We start from the raw sequence: 18,543 nt of genomic DNA, 5'->3' as shown, positions 1-18,543 counted from the left end.
TTATTAATTCTTTTTTAAATAAATATGGATAATAATAAAATAATAATTATTATTCAATAAGGAGTTTTATTTTATCAAAAACTCTAAATGATAATCAAATAATTAAATTATTTATGCTCTAATTTTAATTTTGATAATTATAGAGCATGTTTGATGCTTCCATAACTCTAAATTGATTGTCAAGATCAATTCAAAGGTGTTTGATTTTGATTAAACCTTTAAAGCAAGAGTATTAATAAAAAGAAAAGAGATTGGAAGAAAAGAAATGTACATACTTTTTCTTGAAAAAGTTTCAGCCATCACTTCTTCTCCTACTCCAAACTTTGTCGTATCTATCTTTCTCTCTCCCATTCTTGACTGAATTTTTTTAAAGTAAAGTAGCCATTAATTTTAGGAAGAAAATAGAGACAAAATCGGTTGCTATCTCCTTGTCTAGCATTCCGCACTTAAGGTTCAAGTTGAAAGCATTTTTTAAGAATAAGTGGTAAACTTGTTTGGTTGGGAAACCATTCATTAGTGTGGTGGCATCCAAAAATAATAATCTTAATATAAAAAGTATGTTTTTTTTTACTTAATAGATTTTTATTTTTTTTTAGAATGTGATTATATTACTTGCAATAAAAATTATGTGTTTTCGTGTGAGCAATTGGATTGCTTGCTTCCTTTATAAAAGAAATTTTTTGAAATTCATGTTTTACACAATCACATCAATCCACTAACATCTTACTTCAACAGGGGTGGCCATACAACCACTTCACCTTTTTACCTTGCTTGACTGGGCGTGATATTTTTGCGCTAGGCAAGGTGTCCACAGCCATTATTACTGGGCTTGGTGACAAGGCCATGCCCAACTTGCTACTGCTCATTTGCTTGTTCTTTCTTTTTCCTATTTTATTCTTTCTTTTTTCTATTTTTCTATTTTTTTAATTTTCATAATGTTCTCAAGTCAGGTTTGTTTTAATCCTAGTCTTTTGCTTTAATCTTTGCTTGATCCGTTTATAGGCTTGATTAGTTAATTAAAACTATTTTTGGGCCTAGCTATTAGGCTTTCCTCCTTTATTGATCACAAGGTCCAACAATGTCCTTAAAGACTAAACCCTAAGTTGGGTTGGACCAAAACGTAAATGATTAAAAATAAAATAATATAAAATAAAAACAAAATATGGAATTAAAAGTAAAATGATTCTAAAAAAAAATAGGTGTATACAATATGCTTTTACTCCATCTCAAGCCACACCGCTTCCGATCACATTTGATGACTCTCAAGAGCAACTTTCACCATTACCAAGAGAGCTATTTCCATACTCAACACCTCAAAGCTAGCAACAACCAATCATGGAGAAGAATCACCAATAAAAAAAAATACAAAACCAAGTATAAAACATTTTCAACTTAATATAATTTCATCTTCTTGCATCAAAATATATTTAATAATAAATTATTTCACTTTAATGCAAGTTGTTATTCCGAAGAACAACTTGAAAGACCTCAATTTTAGCTGCAACCTTCTTTGTAAACTTTTGTTCATAACCATATGGCTGTAAACTGAAACCTACATTCACAACTCCTTATGACTATATGACATAAATAGATTACCACTTTAAACAATTATACAACTTTTGACGACAACAACCTCGGCTACAGTTTACATTTACAACTCTTAAATAGATTACTGCTTAAACAATTGTGGAACTTTTGACCTTTTCTGTACACATTGTAGTTGACAAATAGCTTTATGAATAATTATGTATAGCAAACACCATATGATCATTGAAATGTAGATATATTTTAACAAACATTGTTTTGCCTATATTACACGAATGCATTACATGAACATACTCTAATTTTATATTACATGAGTGCATTGCATGAACGTACTTTAATTTTATAAAAAAAATCATCTCGAATATTGTACAATTTATTTTAGTTAATAAAATACAACATAATACATTGCTTGATTTTTTTTTTTATTAAATTGTATTAGGTTCAAGTTCAACCATAACATCATATTAAATGTGGCCATTATTTAAGCAGATGGATCGCTTTACATAATTGGGCTTCTTTCAAATTTTGAAATTTGGCAATCAATCTGAAATTTTCAAAAGCCCAAATGCGGATAATCCACAATCAAATAAGACAACTAAAAGCCCAAAAGCCCACGACCAAATTTTGCCCACAGAAAACAGCATTTCGGGTTCTTTTGTATAATTGTTTTTGCTTCCTTCCAGCAACCTCCAAAGGAAGTGGCAAAAGCAAAGAACAAAAAACACAAACAAACCCTTCCTTCCCCAAACGGAGCCACCCCAGCCCAGCAGCCTCCAAGTGCGGCGTGAGTCGGCGAGAACTGCAGCTGTCGCTTCTTCAGTTTGGTGCCAGCTTCTTTCTCTTCTCAAGGTTTGTAGCTGCGTCCTCAGCTTCATTTTTCTGCAATTTGTTTCTTCAGTTTGTTGAACAATTTGTTATTCTAGTTGTTGAGTAAAACTTGTCTTTTCTGTCACTCCATTGTTATGTTCTAAGGATAACATTAAATAGAAATTGGAAGCAAAAATAAAAGTACAAATTTCTTAATTTGCCTCAAAAGCGAAGGAAGCCCTTAAACCCCATTCTTCTTTCTCTTAGGATTTTTGGAGGTTAAGATGGAGCAGGAGAATATGGAAGAAGAAGTGAATCTGCAACAGAAGAAGAAGCATAAAGGAAAACACGATAAGCCCAAGCCATGGGACGAAGACCCAAATATTGACCGTTGGAAGATAGACAAGTTCGACCCTTCTTGGAACCCCGATGGGTTGCTCGAAATCAGCTCTTTCTCCACTATCTTCCCTCGCTACCGAGGTAATTAACTAACTTTCTCACCATTTTTCTGCTTTTATTACTAGCTGGAAATTGCACTTACGTTTGGTCCTTTTCTTTTTTTTTTTTTGTCTTAATTAAGAAAAATACTTACAAGAAGCTTGGCCAAAGGTTAAATCTGCTTTGAAAGAATATGGTATTGCGGCTGAGCTCAACTTGGTAAGCTTCTAATTCTATCAAATTTGGTCATATTTTGCTTTTTAATGATTTAATCTAGTGATCTTTTGTTTTCTAGATTTGAGTTTGGTAAAAGCAAAAAGTGGTGGTTTTTATTTTGTTTGCTTTTAAAGTGGAACACTGTGTTGTTGCAACACTATGGTTGGTTGAATGGATCCCTTCTTTAATGTTCTAAAAATGTGAGTGGAAATGAACTATAGGGATATAGCACTGAACTTGTTTGCTTGAGTAGTGGAAAGAAAGGAAATAGATGTAATTTACTTAATGCTTTTACAATTTTGCCTTCATTAGTAAAAAGATATGCAAACATGCAAAATAAAAGAGGTCTGGTGTCATTGCTGGTATATTAATAGAATAATTATGCATACAATTTGGTTACAAATGATTTAGAGGGACAACATCTTTCACTCCATTCTTGTTGCCTACAAGAAAAGGAACTACTCCTTTCACTTGATTTTGCTTGTTCTTCTTGATACAAAGACATTCTGGTGTCTGGAAGCCCTAGTAATTGTTCCTTATCTTGAGAAAGCTGTCAGAGTGATGGATCAACTTCTGTCTCAATTATAATTTGATATAATTCTTATATATTTTCATGTGAATCAGATTGCATTCTTCAAAAGATTCAAGTGTCACCTTTCTTGAAATATTTAATAAATGCTTGACTGCGAGAGATTTTTGTTTCACTTGTTTTATTGAAAGTCACATTACTTTGATTATTTTCAATGTACTTTTATTTTCTTCATATATGCATATGTGTTGTTTACCATGTGATATATTTAATTGCTGTTCAGGTTGAAGGGTCCATGACAGTTTCAACAACAAGAAAAACTAGGGACCCTTATATTATTATCAAAGCCAGGGATCTCATCAAGCTTCTATCAAGAAGTGTTCCTGCACCTCAGGTGGACTTGTCAACTAGTCTTGTGTTTTCATCAATGACAACTAGTTAAATGATTGATTACTTTACATTAATTTTTCTACTGTTTCGTTGGAATAGTTTTTGCTCAGTACTTGTAACCATTTGTATGAAGGTTGTTTTTCCATAGTGCAGATTGCTAGTTTTTGAGTTTAGTAGTTTGAATATAGTTCTTATTGTTTATTTTACTGTCTTAGGCAATCAAAATACTGGATGATGAAATGCAATGTGACATAATCAAAATTGGAAGCTTGGTGCGAAATAAGGTACGTATTTCTTAAATTTCTTTATCTAAAAGGTTATAACTTTAACCAATTTACTTTCCGAAATCTGGTAATGGTTTTCTATTGGCATACAAGGAGATGCTTGAGAAGTGGGCTGGAATTTTCTGTCTAGCTTCGAGTGTCTCTATCATTTTCACTTACTTGAGCGTCCCATGGCTGATCAATGGATCCTATATTTCTGGAACCACCTAAGTCTTAATTTTTGTAACATACATTCTTTTAGCATCATGTAGAGCCAACTATATTGACGCATTGCACTCAATAAGAAGAGTTCTTGCCTACATAATGCCCCATCAAATTAAGATCATAATATCAGAGTGCCTTAGCTTTTATTCTTGAAGCTAATTATGCACAAACATCAAGTCTATAGTTATACTATTTTAGTTTGATACATTTTATGTATCTTCATATAAATTGATGTAAGATCATTCTTTGGTGATGTATTTATCGTTTGATGGCTGTGTGGGCAATGCAAAATGTGGACCAACCCATAGTTGTTAAATTCCAATCTGGATCGTATAATCTTATGATTATGGTCTGAAAGATTTTCTAAGTTTTCTATTCATCTTTGTTTCAGTTATTCATTCAATTGTTGTTAGAACATACACACATTTATCTATGTAGGTATATAAGTACATGTGTATATGCCTTTTTACTGCCACCAGCATACTACATAGACACAATTACATTATCTTTGATATAGCTATTTTGAACTGTTTTGTTAGCAACATACTGAAGGCAGAAACTAGATATTAATTGTCTATGCATGCTGAACTTCTATTCATTCAATCCAGCCTTCCCCCAAATACGCTATTTAGTGTTCAAAGTGAAACATTTATAACTACTTATACGTCAGTGCGAGCTAGGGATTAGTAGACTCAATTTTGTGGTTCAATGCCTGGCCCCTAATCAATCCTAAAATAGTATCCCGATTTTAACAACTTAGGTCTACTGAGAGTTTCATGAAAAATAAGCAAATATTAGGAAACGTTTTATATTTGTCATTATGGTGTCTAAATATTTTCTTTTAACAGGAACGGTTTGTTAAAAGAAGGCAGCGTCTTGTGGGGCCTAATTCTTCGACTTTGAAGGTGTGCATTTATTCTTAGACTGATTCCTTGACAAGCTTCTGAAATAATCCCCTGAAGGAAAGGTGTAGCTTATGTTGAGGCATGAGTATATACTATTGACTATGAGATGGTGTGTTGCAAGAAATTTTTGAAATTGTTTTCACTGCCTTACTCCTCCCTCACTTTACTGGATGCAGGCACTTGAAATATTGACAAGCTGCTACATTCTTGTTCAGGTTATTGCTAACCCTCGTAATTTTGGTTGTTGACCTGCATTTTTTTTATCTGTGTTTGAAATGGAGAACCACAAACTGAAAACGTTTTCCATCTTGCTCATGATGGAATAGGGAAACACTGTCGCTGCTATGGGTGCATTTAAAGGTTTAAAACAAGTCAGGAGGATTGTGGAAGACTGCATAGAAAATAAAATGCATCCTGTATACCATATCAAGGTGCCACAGAGTTGACTTGCAATTTTGGGTTTACTTGGTGTTGCTTGAAATTATGTCAGTATAGATGTGATTTAAAATTCTATGAGCACTCACTGACACCCATCTCCATTCATTTGCTGCCTGACCACATCTTCATTTTCTCTTACCTTCCTTTCTTGTCTAGATTCTCATGATGAAGAAAGAACTTGAGAAGGATCCAACACTTAAAAATGAAAACTGGGACAGGTTTCTTCCGAAGTTTAAGAAGTAAGATAAATCTGTTCATGTATGTTCTAACATTTTAATCATTTTCATTCTCCGTTCTGTTACATGTTCTTTTAACTACGAAATAATGTTTCCAGGAAAAATGTTCAAACGAAGAAGGTTAAGAGTAAAGAGAAGAAACCATATACACCCTTCCCTCCTCCTCAGCAACCTAGCAAGGTAAGAAAGCTGCTTGTCTCTTTTGGTTTCCTTTGGTAACTTTTTTGCCTTTTGTCTCTTTGATTGTATTAGGACCAAATTTTTCCTAGTCTTTTAAGTAAAGTTTTTCTCCAAGACATTGTTCTCCAGTTCAGTTTTTATTTTTAACTTGTGTTTGTTTTAGAATAGACAATAGTAGCTATATGTAGCATAATCCTGTTTTGCTTAGCTGAATATATTTGCTTTAAGAACTACTGATTAAAATCTTAATTATGAGTCAATCATCTAGAAGTTGATGATGCCTCCACCTGCTTTTAGTGTGAGTGGATTTCAGCATGGGAGAGTTGGAGAGAAAATCCAAAGAAATTATGTAAAAACCATGGGTTGTGACGATGGCCTTTAGCTGATTCTGTTTTCAAGATGAACTGTAAAATTTTTTTCTTAGCTTGTTAGAACTTTAGTCGTAAATTATTTAGTTGTCTTAACTGTAAGGGGTTTTAGCACAGATGAGTGGGAGAGAGACTCCAAAGGTTTTGTGCAAGCCATCAGTTGCCATGAAAGCATTTAGCTGATTCTATTTTAAAAATGTATTATATCTTATCAGTAGCTTGTTGGTTGATCAACTTTTGTCGAACTTATAGGTGTATGTAAACTAATCTACATAGGACTTGGAAATTTATTCTATTTGGAAGGTTAATTTAGAGTCAACTATGAGTAGTTCTTACTTTGCTTCTAGCATTCATTTTCTGTAAGTAGTTGATTTGTCCTTTCCCTTTCTTTCTGAATAGAAAAGGAAGATAAACTATTGTTTTTCTTGGGATACGTATTTGAAGCAAGAATTCTCCCCACCCCTTTTAACCCTTTAGGCTGTCCTGATTTTCTCACTTACTGTGTCAGAACATTAGAATGCATACAATATTGCAATTTCTTCTTTGAGCTAAATGTGTGGAATGCAGTCTTTTTCTTTGTCTTTCCTTTTTTTTTTTTTCGGATGTTTGTGGAAAACAAACTAACATGTATTGGTATGCGACACGTGGTGATATCTTCCAGATTGATCAAGAATTGGAATCTGGGGAATATTTCTTGAGTGAGAAAAAGAAATTAGCTAAGAAGTGGCAAGAGAAGCAGGAGAAGCAGGCGCAGAAAACAGCTGAAAACAAACGAAAAAGAGAAGAATCATTTGTTCCTCCCAAGGTTCTATTTTGAAGTCCATAAGGGACAGGCACCTGTGTCCATCCATTTTTGTTTGTTTTGTTTTATTTATTTATTTCTAAAAAACCTGTTTGCCTGTTGCAGGAACCTGTAAAGCAAGATTCTAGAGAGTCAGAGAATGATAAGGAAGATGTTGCTGTCCTTACCATGTCATTGAAGGTGATTTTAATTCATAAGATCTCTTTTCATTTTTGTTAAAATCAGGAAACATATCCTAACAAATCCCACCTTGGTTTCCGCTGCAGCAAAAGGCCAAGGAGTTTGGGAAGCAAAAATCTTTCCAAAATATCAATGCAGAAGAATATATTGCAGCACCTGCTGGGAAACAACCTTTAAAAAAGAAAAAGAAATCCAAGCATACCTAGTATAGGCCACTATGAATGTTAGGCTAGACAAGTTCATGGTAGGACAGTTTTGCTAAATATGTGCTGGCTTTTGCTCGATCCCATGACGCGCATGTGTGCCATTGTTGAGAAACAGCTGATGTTGCACTCTTCAAAGTCTGCATAGACTACTTCAAAGAAACTCATATATTGAAATTTGAAATTCATTCCTCATTTTGTTCCTTTTGTCTTTTTATTTGGCGATTAAATGGAGAGAAAGCATGGCCAAAAAAGGAATATGGGATCTTATGTTAAAATACAAAATTCTGTCTGAAGTTAAAGATTGCAGTTTGACAAGTATTTTCGCACCATCGACGCCCGCACTTCTTCGCCTTCAATCCCTCATCATCTCCACTGATTTGGGTGGCCATCCAATTCTAAGTTCTGACATCTTTTCTACTGTATTTTCCTTGTAACAAAGCCACTTAAAATAGTTATTGAAACCCCTCACGTCAACAAACTGTTTTTCTGCTCCCTTGCTTATGTGCATTACAAATTACTGTCTCTGTGTTGAGCATGTAGTAACCTTTTATGGAGCTCAAAATCAGACTCAAGTATAAAACAGGAAAACAAGTATTGAGAGTTTTTAAACTATTGAAGTTGACATGAGATAATTCTGGTTTTCCAAGCTTTGGCCTCTACCAAGTACACCCCTTCCTACCTTAGAATACAAAAGTAGTGTTCTTTTAGGCAAGTTTATAATCGGATAGATATGTGCAACAATTCAATAGAAGTTTAGCACCTAAGATGATAACTACATCTCCTAATTAATACTAATTAGACAATCCAAAATGATAATGCCCAACAAAAATATTAAGATAAAAGTCAAGCTAAAGAAAGATGAGATAAATTGTTGGCAAAGACTCATCCTTAACATTAATGAATGGTCGCTGAGATTAGGTTTCTAAGTTATGGGTGTCTTTAGGTATGCATTAAACATTCATTTGCTGTACAGGTAGGTTAACAGTTCTTTTTTATTTTTTTTAACTTTCCAAAGGCATTAAGGAGAGTTATGTTACCAATTGACTGTTTGGATGGATAAGTTCTAGAATGAGTCTGGAATAGGTAGGGAGATTGATCTGCACAATATTTGGGTGGATGAACCTAACACAGAAGAAAGAACAAGAAATATGGCAATTAACTGCAAATGAACTGTGAACCGTGAGCTTGAGTAGGTCTGCTCCTCTTGCAGTGATGATTATGATGGCGTTGCTCAAGATGGGGCGTCCCTACGTGGTTGATGGGTAATGGTAGTGCTATTGGTTGGTCTCTCTTTGCTTGATTATTGTGGTGTCGGTTCATGCAGGGGACTGTTTTACTGTTAGGTGTTATCTTTTCATTCTGTTCATTGTATGAGGGTTCTTTTGTGTGCAAGTGGCTAACCAGATGTTAGTGGGGTTGGCTGTTTTCGCTGTGGATGTTTAGGGTGGTTTTCTTTCTGAAAGTGTACAGGGAATTCGACAATGAGAGAATTTTGTAATGGTATACCCTTGGTCCTGTGTTGGGGCATAACTTTGCAAAATCGTTGTAAGTTCAATTCAAATGAAATTTCAAAAAACAAAAAAAAAAAAAGTTCTAGGATGAGCATAGGTGAAAAACAGGTATTAGTAACAATTTACATTCATATATTTCTGGATTATATTTGGAGAAATATAGAGAGAAGAGATGTTTGAATTTTAACTCTGTATTAAGAATGGAATCCTTAGCATTGCATATATTATTTTACATCTCAAAAGGAGCTCATTGTCATCAAGTAATTCTTCTTCACTTTGATCATCTCCCTTACAGCTTCGCTGAAAGCCTTCCCATCTCCCTCCAAGTCCAACTTCCCCACCGTTAAATCACTATTCCTCCTTTCAGTCGTCCAAGCAACAGGTCTGATAAGGACAAGTGTCGCCCCTCTCATCACATATCCTGACTCTGGCAACTCTAGCACGGGCAAGTACCATAGCTTCATGCTTAATTCTGGAACTGGGGTCCTCTCCAATGTTGATGATTCTAATGTTTCTTTTTGTGAGTTCATGGAATTCCTCAGCTGAACCAGCTTTTCTGTTCCCATATAAAGCTTCCCTTGCTTATTTGCATCAGAAATCAGCAGTCTTTGAAGGATTGGAATTGGATGGTCAGCCAAAATTTTCTTGAACCAACAATGCCTAGTTGAAGCCGCAATCAAGCAAGAGATGGTCCATATAACTCGTAGTTTCAGCTCATCATCGGTTAATGTTTGTTCCATGCATTCCTGCTCTTTTTGTTGGAAGCAAAAGCTTGATGACGAAAATTTGTTACTTCTTTCAAAAGATGTTGCTCCAAGAATAATGCAAGTCTCCAAGTTGCTGCCAAACTCTGCTTTCCATTTAAGGAAAGAAGCTCCACAATCTGACCCCAAGTCATCCCCATGTGATGGAAGCTCTAAATGCAATGATTTTATTTCCTTGAAATTCTTCAAAACTGCATTTGGCTGATGATGTGAACTATCGAATGACCTTGTGGCTGACTTCGGAGCCGTAATATGATGGAAACATTTGAGTGGTTTGAGGAACAAGCTATGGACAAGAAGTCTCAAGGTATTAATATAAGAAGCCGCTGTCCATGGTTTTGACAGGTGGTGGGGAGTTGGGATTGAGACAAAAATGGTGTCGGTGAAGGGAGTAAGGGAAAAGAAACGCTTTGAGACCAAAAGACAATTGCCAAGAGATTTGGCGTCTTGCAATTTGTTGAAGATGAAGAGAAGAAGAGCATCTGGCAGACGATCAAAGTTATCTGAATATGAATCTTCTTCTGGTTTAGAAGACATTGGTTCTGAGAAAGAAATGGAGCTTTGATGGGAGAATTTTGAAGGGAAATGATATTGGTGATTTATGTTTGGAGAAAACAAAGGGGGGGAGTACGCGTTTTGACCATGGATCTGCACACGCTTATAAAACTAGCACAAGCTGAGGAAAAGGCTGATGACTGTGAAAGCCGTATGGGTTTTGCAAACTGGCAACCTTTTTAATTTTAGGAGATTATTGCTGCCCAAAGTTGACAAAGGTAAGACCTTGGCGGCTCTATTGCGTGGCAAACTTGTCATCATACAATTTCTTTCTGATAGGACTTGTCTTCACACTTGGTCAAAAGGAAACGATAATCCTTAATACTTAATTGTTTCTCATATCTGATTCCGTTTGTTCGCTGCCATAAATTCATTCGTACATCTCATGACATTTAACCAATAGTTGACTTGGGGATGAAGTTGCATTTTGGCCTGTGGCCATTAAAGTGTTGAGGTTTGGCAGACGTGGGATCGAATAAGTATGAAACAGAGTCAGTGAAGATAGTTTTTTGAATAAAATGTCCTTTTATCTCTTAAATTTTTTATTAAAATTATACAAAAATTTATTAATTTTTAAAATACACACATCGTTTCAAAAAATATTTTTCATTAAACACATAAATCTTACCATTAATCAACTATTAATATTTTCATCAACTTACTAACGTAGCAAAGGTTAAAAGATAATTTTACTTTTTATTCATTTTTAAAATTATTATTATATAATTTTATTATTTATTTTTATTAATTTAAATATAACAAAAACCACCCAAGATAAAGAGCATCAGAGCTCTTGGGGAGCCCGATCAGGACTTTCAAAGGAGCACTAGATCTAGTACTCCCTAAATTGGGGTCCCCAAGGGGAGCACCGATGCTCCCTTAGAAAGCTTGATTGGGGCTCCCAAAGGAGCACTTGGTGCTTCTTTCCCTCGGTCGATGCTCCCTTTTCTTGGGGTGCTCTTTTCTTTTTTTTTAAAAAAAAGAAAATAATAATTTTTTAAATTAATAAAAAATAAAAGATATTTTAATCTTTTCTTAATTTCTGTTAACAATGTCTACATATTTGAGGGGAAATGTCCATTTCAAAAATTAATGGACTTGTTTAAAATTTTAACTAAAATTTAAGAATGTTAGAGTATTTTATCATAGTTTTTATTATAACAGTATGCTACATGCTTTTGATATGCATTAACTTAGTATATACACATAGCAAAACTTAACAAGTAAGCTTTGAATGGTAGCCAGACGCAAGAATGCATACTAATAATCACATAAGTCATTCACTAGATGCATAGTTATCATAATTTGATAGAAAACTAACTGTCTTAATACAAAATGGTCATATATGGTCCTAAGGTTAATAACATGAACCAATGTGATTTTCAATGCAAATCCTATTTCAACACTCCTCCTTAAAACTTCCTTTGCAAACCTGTAGCATCAATCTAAGGTCTTCAAACCTCTCCTCTAGTAATGTCTTGGAGAAGATATCTACTACTTGCTTATTTGAATTACAGTAGCCGAACTTGACTTCCTTCAAGTTTTCTACTTCTCAAATTGCATGGAACTTCACATTAATGTGCTTGGTTCTACCATGATTTACAGGGTTCTTGGCAATAACAATTACTGATTTGCTATCCAAGAACAATCAGTTGCTTCTTGTTGATCGAACTTCAAATCTAGAAACAATTTTATGAGCCAAACAACTTGGTTTATTGCAGCTGCAGCAGCAATATATTTTGCTTTAGCAATAGATTGAGCTACCACTTCTTACTTTCTAGTATTCCAACTAAATACAACACTTCTTAAGAAAAACACATAACCAGAGGTACTCTTGAAGTCTTTGACATCTCCAGCATAATCACTATCACTGTAACCATATAATCTCACTTCATTCAAACATTTAAAGTGTAAGCCAAGGTCAAGAGTGCCTTATAGATACCTCAAAATCCTCTTCGCAACTGAGAGATGTTGAATAGTAAGACTTTGCATAACTCTTGAGAGATAACACACTGAAAACAAGATGTCAGGCCTTGATCCTCATGCATAAAGTAGACTATCAATTAAGTTTTTCTAGATAGAAGAATCAGTGAGTTTAGGAGAGTTAGCATCATTGAATTTATCATTTACAACCATTGGAGTTGCAACTGATTTGCACTTCACCATATTGAACCTTTTCAAAACTGCAGCAATGCAGTTTTTCTGATAAAGGAAGGTACCTTGGTCATAGTGATCAATCTGAAATCGCAAGTAGTACCTCATTTTTCCCAAATCAGTCATTTCAAACTTAGTCTTCATGGTTGCCTTGAACTAAGTTATGAGTTTTCTTCCAAGACCTGTAACAAACAAATCATCTACATACAAAGAAATTATCAATTTTTCTTGATCTTGGACCTTTAAGACATAAAGTGTAGGTTCATGTACACTACTACAAAACCTTTTTGACTAGAGGCAAGCAAATGGGTGGATTAGGTGCTTTGATCTGTCATATCTAAAGATCAAATAAACCAAACATTTTTAGAAAATCGATCAAATATAAAGGAAGACCAAACCGACCAATCATAGAATTAGTTTCCTCATTTTGGTTTTGGACCAATGGACCCAAATTTTATTATTTTTTTAAATTATAAAATTAAAACTTATAAACTTCATCCGTAATTATAAAATATATAAGTTATGTATAAATAAATATATGTATATATAATATATTACTTTACTATATATATGAAATTAATGACACAATTTATATATTATAATATTTTAATTTTTATATCAAAGTTTGTATACATAATAACTAATTATAAACAATATGTTATAAAAATTAAGGCAATAACTGATAAAATTATTAAGTATGATCATATAAATAAAGTCTATTATAAATTACAGTAATACTTATGTATAAATTAAATATATATGTGTACGTATAATATATTACTTTATTATTATATATGAAATTAATGACACAACTTATATGTTATAATGTTTTATATCAAAATTTGTATAAATAATAAGTAATTATAAATAATATGTTATAAGAACTAAGGTGATAGTTAATAAGGTTATTAAGTGTAATCATATTAATAAAGTTTATTATAAGTTATAGTAATACTTATATATAAATTAAATATATATATATATATATATAGAATATTTATACAATTAGATATATATTTATAACATTTTATATTATGAACCATGCCCAAGGGGTAATAATTACAACATATTAATATGTAAGATATTTACTATCATATATTATAATATTAACATATAAGTTATATTATTTAAAATATATAACTTGTAATTTCATATTAATACAAATTTATAAATAAATATATAACAAAAATTAAATTGCTATGATTATAATTTGTATACGTACATAAAATAAACTAATATATTTTAAGTATATTATTAATTAAGTTTACCATCAATTCTTCTTAATATATATATATAAACTATTATATATATTAATATATAAAAAATATATATATGTAAAATTAGTTTTATTTTTTGGATGGATAGGTCTAAAAATTTTAAAACTGAGAACTGACCAAAACACCAGTTGGACTAAACATTTTAAACTAATTGATCCAACAAACCAATTAGACCAAACTTTTTTTCTCAAATTGCATTTGGTTTGGGTGAATAATTGGTTTGGTTTGGTTTTGCTCACCCCTACTTTTGACTCCAGATAACTATCCCTTCTGTTGTAACAAGCCCTAGGGGCTTATTTGAGACCATACAAGGCCTTTTGCAACTTGCAAGCCTTATTGACCTTATCATTGACTTTCAGCCCATCAAGTATTTCAACATAGATATCTTCCTGTAGGACTCCATTCAAAGAGTGCTGACTTGATATCAAGATGATTAACCTCCTAACCAAGACCACAAGCTATTGCAAGTAAAAGTTTAACTATCTCAAATCTAGTCACTGGTGCAAATGTATCCATAAAATCAATTCCTGATCGTTGAGTATAACCTTTTACAACTAGCCTAGACTTATGCTTGTTTATTGAACCATTAGCATTGAACTTGGTTCTCAAAATCTATTTAGTGCCAATGACATTCATAGAATTTGTTCTATCAACCAAAGACCAAGTTTTATTTTTTTCAATCACACTTAGCTCTTCCTTCATGGCAGCCTGTCAGTGAGCTAATTCTTTGGCTTCTGAGTAGCTTGTAGGATCTGTAATGGTCATATTGCATCTGTCATAGATGCTTTCTAGAGTCCTGGTGCCCCTAATAACAAATTCTTCATCATTAAGATCTTCATAAGTTTCTTGAACCACTTTTGGTAATGTCTCTAGACTAAGCAACCTATCATTTAAAGCCTCAATCATTTTTGACTTCCAGTTCCAATAGGCTTGCTTATCAAATTTAATATCCCTTATGACTTGAACATTTTGGGAGCTTAAATTGAAGACCCTGTAACCTTTGGATTGCAAATTGTAGCCAAGAAAGACTCCTAACTCGACTTTTGGTTCTAGATTGGTTCTCTTGGCCTTTGGAACATGCACGTAACAGATGCATCCAGAATTGAGATGGTCAACAGTAGGTTTGACATTATACCATGTTTCATAAGGTGTCAACTTCTTTAATGCCTTTATTGGCAAAATATTTTGTAGATAAACAACAATATTTGCTGTTTCTACCCAAAAGTGCTTAGTCATAGACTTTTCAAATAGCAAGCATCTTGCCATATTAAGCACAGTTCTTATCTTCCTTTCACATATCCCATTTTGTTGAGGAGAATAAGAGATACTAAATTGGTGCTTGATTCTAGCAGTAACTAAGAACTTATCAAAGTCAACAAATGAGTACTCCCCACCATTGTCTGTTCTGAAGTTTTTAATCTTGCAACCTGATTCAAGCTCAACTTGTGCCTTGAACTTCTTAAACATATTGAATGCCTCATATTTGTATTTGAGAAAATAAATCTAAGACATCTTGGAAAAATCATCAATAACCAGTAAGAAATATTTGCTACCATTAAGTGATGCAATGCTCAATGGACCACATACATCAGAATGGATCAGTTCAAGCTTCTCGAAAGCTCTCTTAGTGCTTTTCAAAGGAAATGGCAGCCTTGTTTGCTTTCTTAGTTGGCAGACTTCACAAAAATCAATGTGTTCATGTATAGAGGGCATTTTTGTCACTAAATTGTCAAATTTCAGTCACTTCATTGTAGAATAGTTGCAATGCCCAAATCTCCTATGCCATAACTCAGACACATCATAACCATCATTCTTAACAGCTTTTAGACTCACGTGATGCCAATCTAGACGAAAAGATCTATTTCTCATCGTGATAGACATTAAAACATTGCCTGAAGGCTCAATGATAGTACATTCTTTGTTTTTAAACAGCAAGGTCTAGTCATTGTTAACCATTTGACCAACACTAAGTAAGTTCTAACATGCTTGAGGCACTAGAAAGAATTTTGAGACATACTTGGTTCCTTTTGCTGTTGAAACAGCAAATGTTCCTTTACCAATGGCTTCCAAAAACTCTTCATTCCCAATTTCTATCCTTGCACATTGATTCTGATCAATTGCGGTGAACAACGATGCATTAGGTGATATGTGGCTTGAACAAGCACTATCAATTAACCAAGTTTGATATGATTTTCCCATTTTGCCCTCGGATGCTATAAACAACAACTCTTCTGTTATCTCAGCTTCCTCTGATACTTTAGCTTGCTGGTTTTGTTGAGTAGCCTTATTTCTGTATATTTTTTCTACATGACCTAATTGATTGCAGTGTCTACATTTAACTTTAGGTTTAAACCAACAATATTTCTCAGAGTGGTTAGTCTTTTTGCAGTATGAGCATGCTGCAAAATTACTTTTCCTACCTTGTTGTCTCTAACTTGGAGATTTTTTTCTTTCTTTGTTCCTTTTATCATCCTAGAACCTTTTGTTGTTGTCATGAAAGACATTCTTGTCCTTAAACTTGGCTTGCAAAGCTGTCTCATCAAGCCTGAGCTGTCTCTTTGTTTCAACAACTTGAAGGGCATTTACCAACTTTGACACCATCATTAAGGTGAGGTCTTTAGATTCTTCAAGAGCTGCAATCTTTGACTCAAATTTCTCAAGAATACTTACCAACACCTTTTCCACAATTCTTGCATCTGAAAGCTCAGTTCCCAAAAGCCTAACGTGGTTGACTATCTTCATGAGTTTATCTACATAATCCTTTACAGACTCATTCTCCTTCATCTTCAGCACTTTAGATTGCCTCATCAAATTCAAAACCTGCATCTTCTTGGTTCTGTCTGACTCTTAAAACTTCTCCTTGAGCTTATCCCATGCTTCTTTGGCTACTTCACAAGCCATAATTCTTGCCAATATATGTTCTGTTACAACAGAGTGAATATGGGATAGTGCCTTGTACTTTTTAGCTACTTCTTCACTATGTTGTTTTATTTGGTTTATGGTGGGACTGGCCCTAAGCTCAGGGGTTTCTCCTCCATGTTGAACAACTTCCCAAAGGTCAAATGCTCTGAGGAAAGCCTTCATTTTGACGATCCATGATGCATAACCCTCACCATTGAAGATTGGTGCAGAGAGACTTGTTGCATTGCCACTTGATGCCATACTTGGCTGAAAGGAAGGTTGTTTATGTGCTATGAAGGTTTTTAAAGCTTGCTAATAAGCCTCTAAGATCATTGGAGCACTGATACCATGTTGGGGTTTAGTAGATGTAGGATCGAACAGGTATGAAACAAAGCAAGTGAAGATAGTTTTTATTACAACAGTAGGCTACATGCTTTTAATATGCATTGACTTAGTATATATACATAGCAAAACTTAACAAGTAAGCTTTAAACAGTAGCCAAACACAAAAATACATACAAACCATCACATAAGTCATTCACTAGATGTATAGCTATCATAATTTGACAGAAAGCTAGCTGTCTTAATACAAAATGGTCACATATGGTCCTAAGATTAATAGCATGAATGGATGTGGTTTTGAATGCAAGTCCTATTTCAACATAAAGCAACCGTGGTAGCCCTTCGAACAGAGAGCTTAGTAGAGTATAACAGGATAAAATTCCAGACATTGAATGAGTTCATATGTATTGACAGTTTAGCAGTCGCCGGTTAGCCAATTAAAGAATAACAACTCCATTTTTATGACCAAATTATTTCATCCCATCTTTCGAAGTAGATTTCAATGAGAAAATGACAAGTATCAATACTACCAATTACACAACTTGACACTCCTTGTAGGACACAAAACATAAAACTGTGGAAGTCAATGGCTGACTTCCACTGCAGTGCTATTTTTCAGTCTAAGACTCGTGTCTTTCTGCTGAGCTATAGTCTTGGTTTACGTCCCATGCTTTTCCAATGATCTCTTGTAGTTTATTTGACATGTTTAGTTAATATTTTTTGTGTTTATCATAACTGAAAGAGACAATGTACTTAGAAGCAGTAGTTGATGACTATGAGCTGTGTCTTTTATATATATACACACTTGCAACTGATAAGAAAAATGTGTTGTTGTGGTTCCCAAGTTTCTACAGAAAACTCTCTCCCTCTTCATATCTCTCGACAGTTTTTGGTCCCGTTTGAGTGTGCGTAGTGTGTGCTCCTTGATATTGCAGAAACCCTCCCTTGTTGTGTGTAAGGCTTGCTGACTTTATGCTTTTGTGGACCTTTTGACGTGTGGCTACTTATCTGTTTAGCATGTGGATGTTATATCTACTACGTGCTACTTTGCATGAGAGACTCTCAATCCAATGTAACACTTGTTTAGATAATTTTAAAAAGTGTACTCTCTTGTTTATGCCTTTAATGACTCATTGTATATATTGAATGACTTCTAATGGAAAAGGTTGCATGAGTCTGAACCATGAAATAGAAGCTCCCTCTTTGCCCCTGTTTCTTGCACCAAAAACAGAACTTGGTTCTTAATTATCTGTGTCATTTGACAACATCCCTCTCTTCGTTAGCTTTCTCTGAAGGTTTTGTACCTTTGCA

General features: G+C 33.9%; 3 protein-coding genes across 3 annotated transcripts; 1 reads left to right on the top strand and 2 right to left on the bottom strand.

Moving 5' to 3' along the window:
• Window positions 1-2,232: 2,232 nt before the first annotated feature.
• LOC18589943 (RNA-binding KH domain-containing protein) lies at window positions 2,233-7,920 on the top strand. The gene is made up of 13 exons (XM_018127755.2): window positions 2,233-2,394; window positions 2,620-2,832; window positions 2,933-3,009; window positions 3,819-3,929; window positions 4,141-4,209; window positions 5,262-5,318; window positions 5,495-5,533; window positions 5,645-5,749; window positions 5,913-5,995; window positions 6,091-6,172; window positions 7,202-7,345; window positions 7,448-7,522; window positions 7,609-7,920. The coding sequence occupies exons 2-13, from the start codon at window positions 2,637-2,639 to the stop codon at window positions 7,726-7,728; spliced, it is 1,158 nt and encodes a 385-aa protein (XP_017983244.2). The 5' UTR covers window positions 2,233-2,394; window positions 2,620-2,636; the 3' UTR covers window positions 7,729-7,920.
• Window positions 7,921-9,412: 1,492 nt separating this feature from the next.
• Window positions 9,413-10,626, bottom strand: LOC18589942 (F-box protein At1g30200-like). Its single transcript, XM_007015145.3, has one exon. It carries the CDS (start codon window positions 10,538-10,540, stop codon window positions 9,476-9,478), a length of 1,065 nt encoding a protein of 354 aa, XP_007015207.3. The 5' UTR covers window positions 10,541-10,626; the 3' UTR covers window positions 9,413-9,475.
• A 5,340-nt stretch (window positions 10,627-15,966) lies between these two features.
• LOC148760990 (uncharacterized) lies at window positions 15,967-16,815 on the bottom strand. Its single transcript, XM_088809720.1, has 2 exons — window positions 16,469-16,815; window positions 15,967-16,318 (listed from the first exon to the last, which is right to left on the bottom strand). Exons 1-2 carry the CDS (start codon window positions 16,813-16,815, stop codon window positions 15,967-15,969), a joined length of 699 nt encoding a protein of 232 aa, XP_088665846.1.
• Between the last annotated feature and the right edge of the window lie 1,728 nt (window positions 16,816-18,543).

This window comes from Theobroma cacao, chromosome 9, assembly GCF_053813885.1.
Source record: "Theobroma cacao isolate CCN51 chromosome 9, ASM5381388v1, whole genome shotgun sequence".
NCBI lineage: Eukaryota > Viridiplantae > Streptophyta > Magnoliopsida > Malvales > Malvaceae > Theobroma > Theobroma cacao.
This window is presented reverse-complemented; position numbering and strand designations above follow the sequence as displayed.

Bases quoted from the DNA above. Each gene is read 5' to 3' on its own strand.
- LOC18589943 (XM_018127755.2), top strand. From the start codon at position 2,637: ATGGAGCAGGAGAATATGGAAGAAGAAGTGAATCTGCAACAGAAGAAG. The intron at 4,210-5,261 runs GTACGTATTTCT...TTCTTTTAACAG, and splicing joins GAAGCTTGGTGCGAAATAAG to GAACGGTTTGTTAAAAGAAG. The intron at 6,173-7,201 runs GTAAGAAAGCTG...GATATCTTCCAG, and splicing joins CTCCTCAGCAACCTAGCAAG to ATTGATCAAGAATTGGAATC.
- LOC148760990 (XM_088809720.1), bottom strand. From the start codon at position 16,815: ATGCAGGTTTTGAATTTGATGAGGCAATCTAAAGTGCTGAAGATGAAG. The intron at 16,319-16,468 runs GTTCTAGGATGA...AGTTAAATGTAG, and splicing joins TTTCATGACAACAACAAAAG to ACACTGCAATCAATTAGGTC.
- LOC18589942 (XM_007015145.3), bottom strand. From the start codon at position 10,540: ATGTCTTCTAAACCAGAAGAAGATTCATATTCAGATAACTTTGATCGT.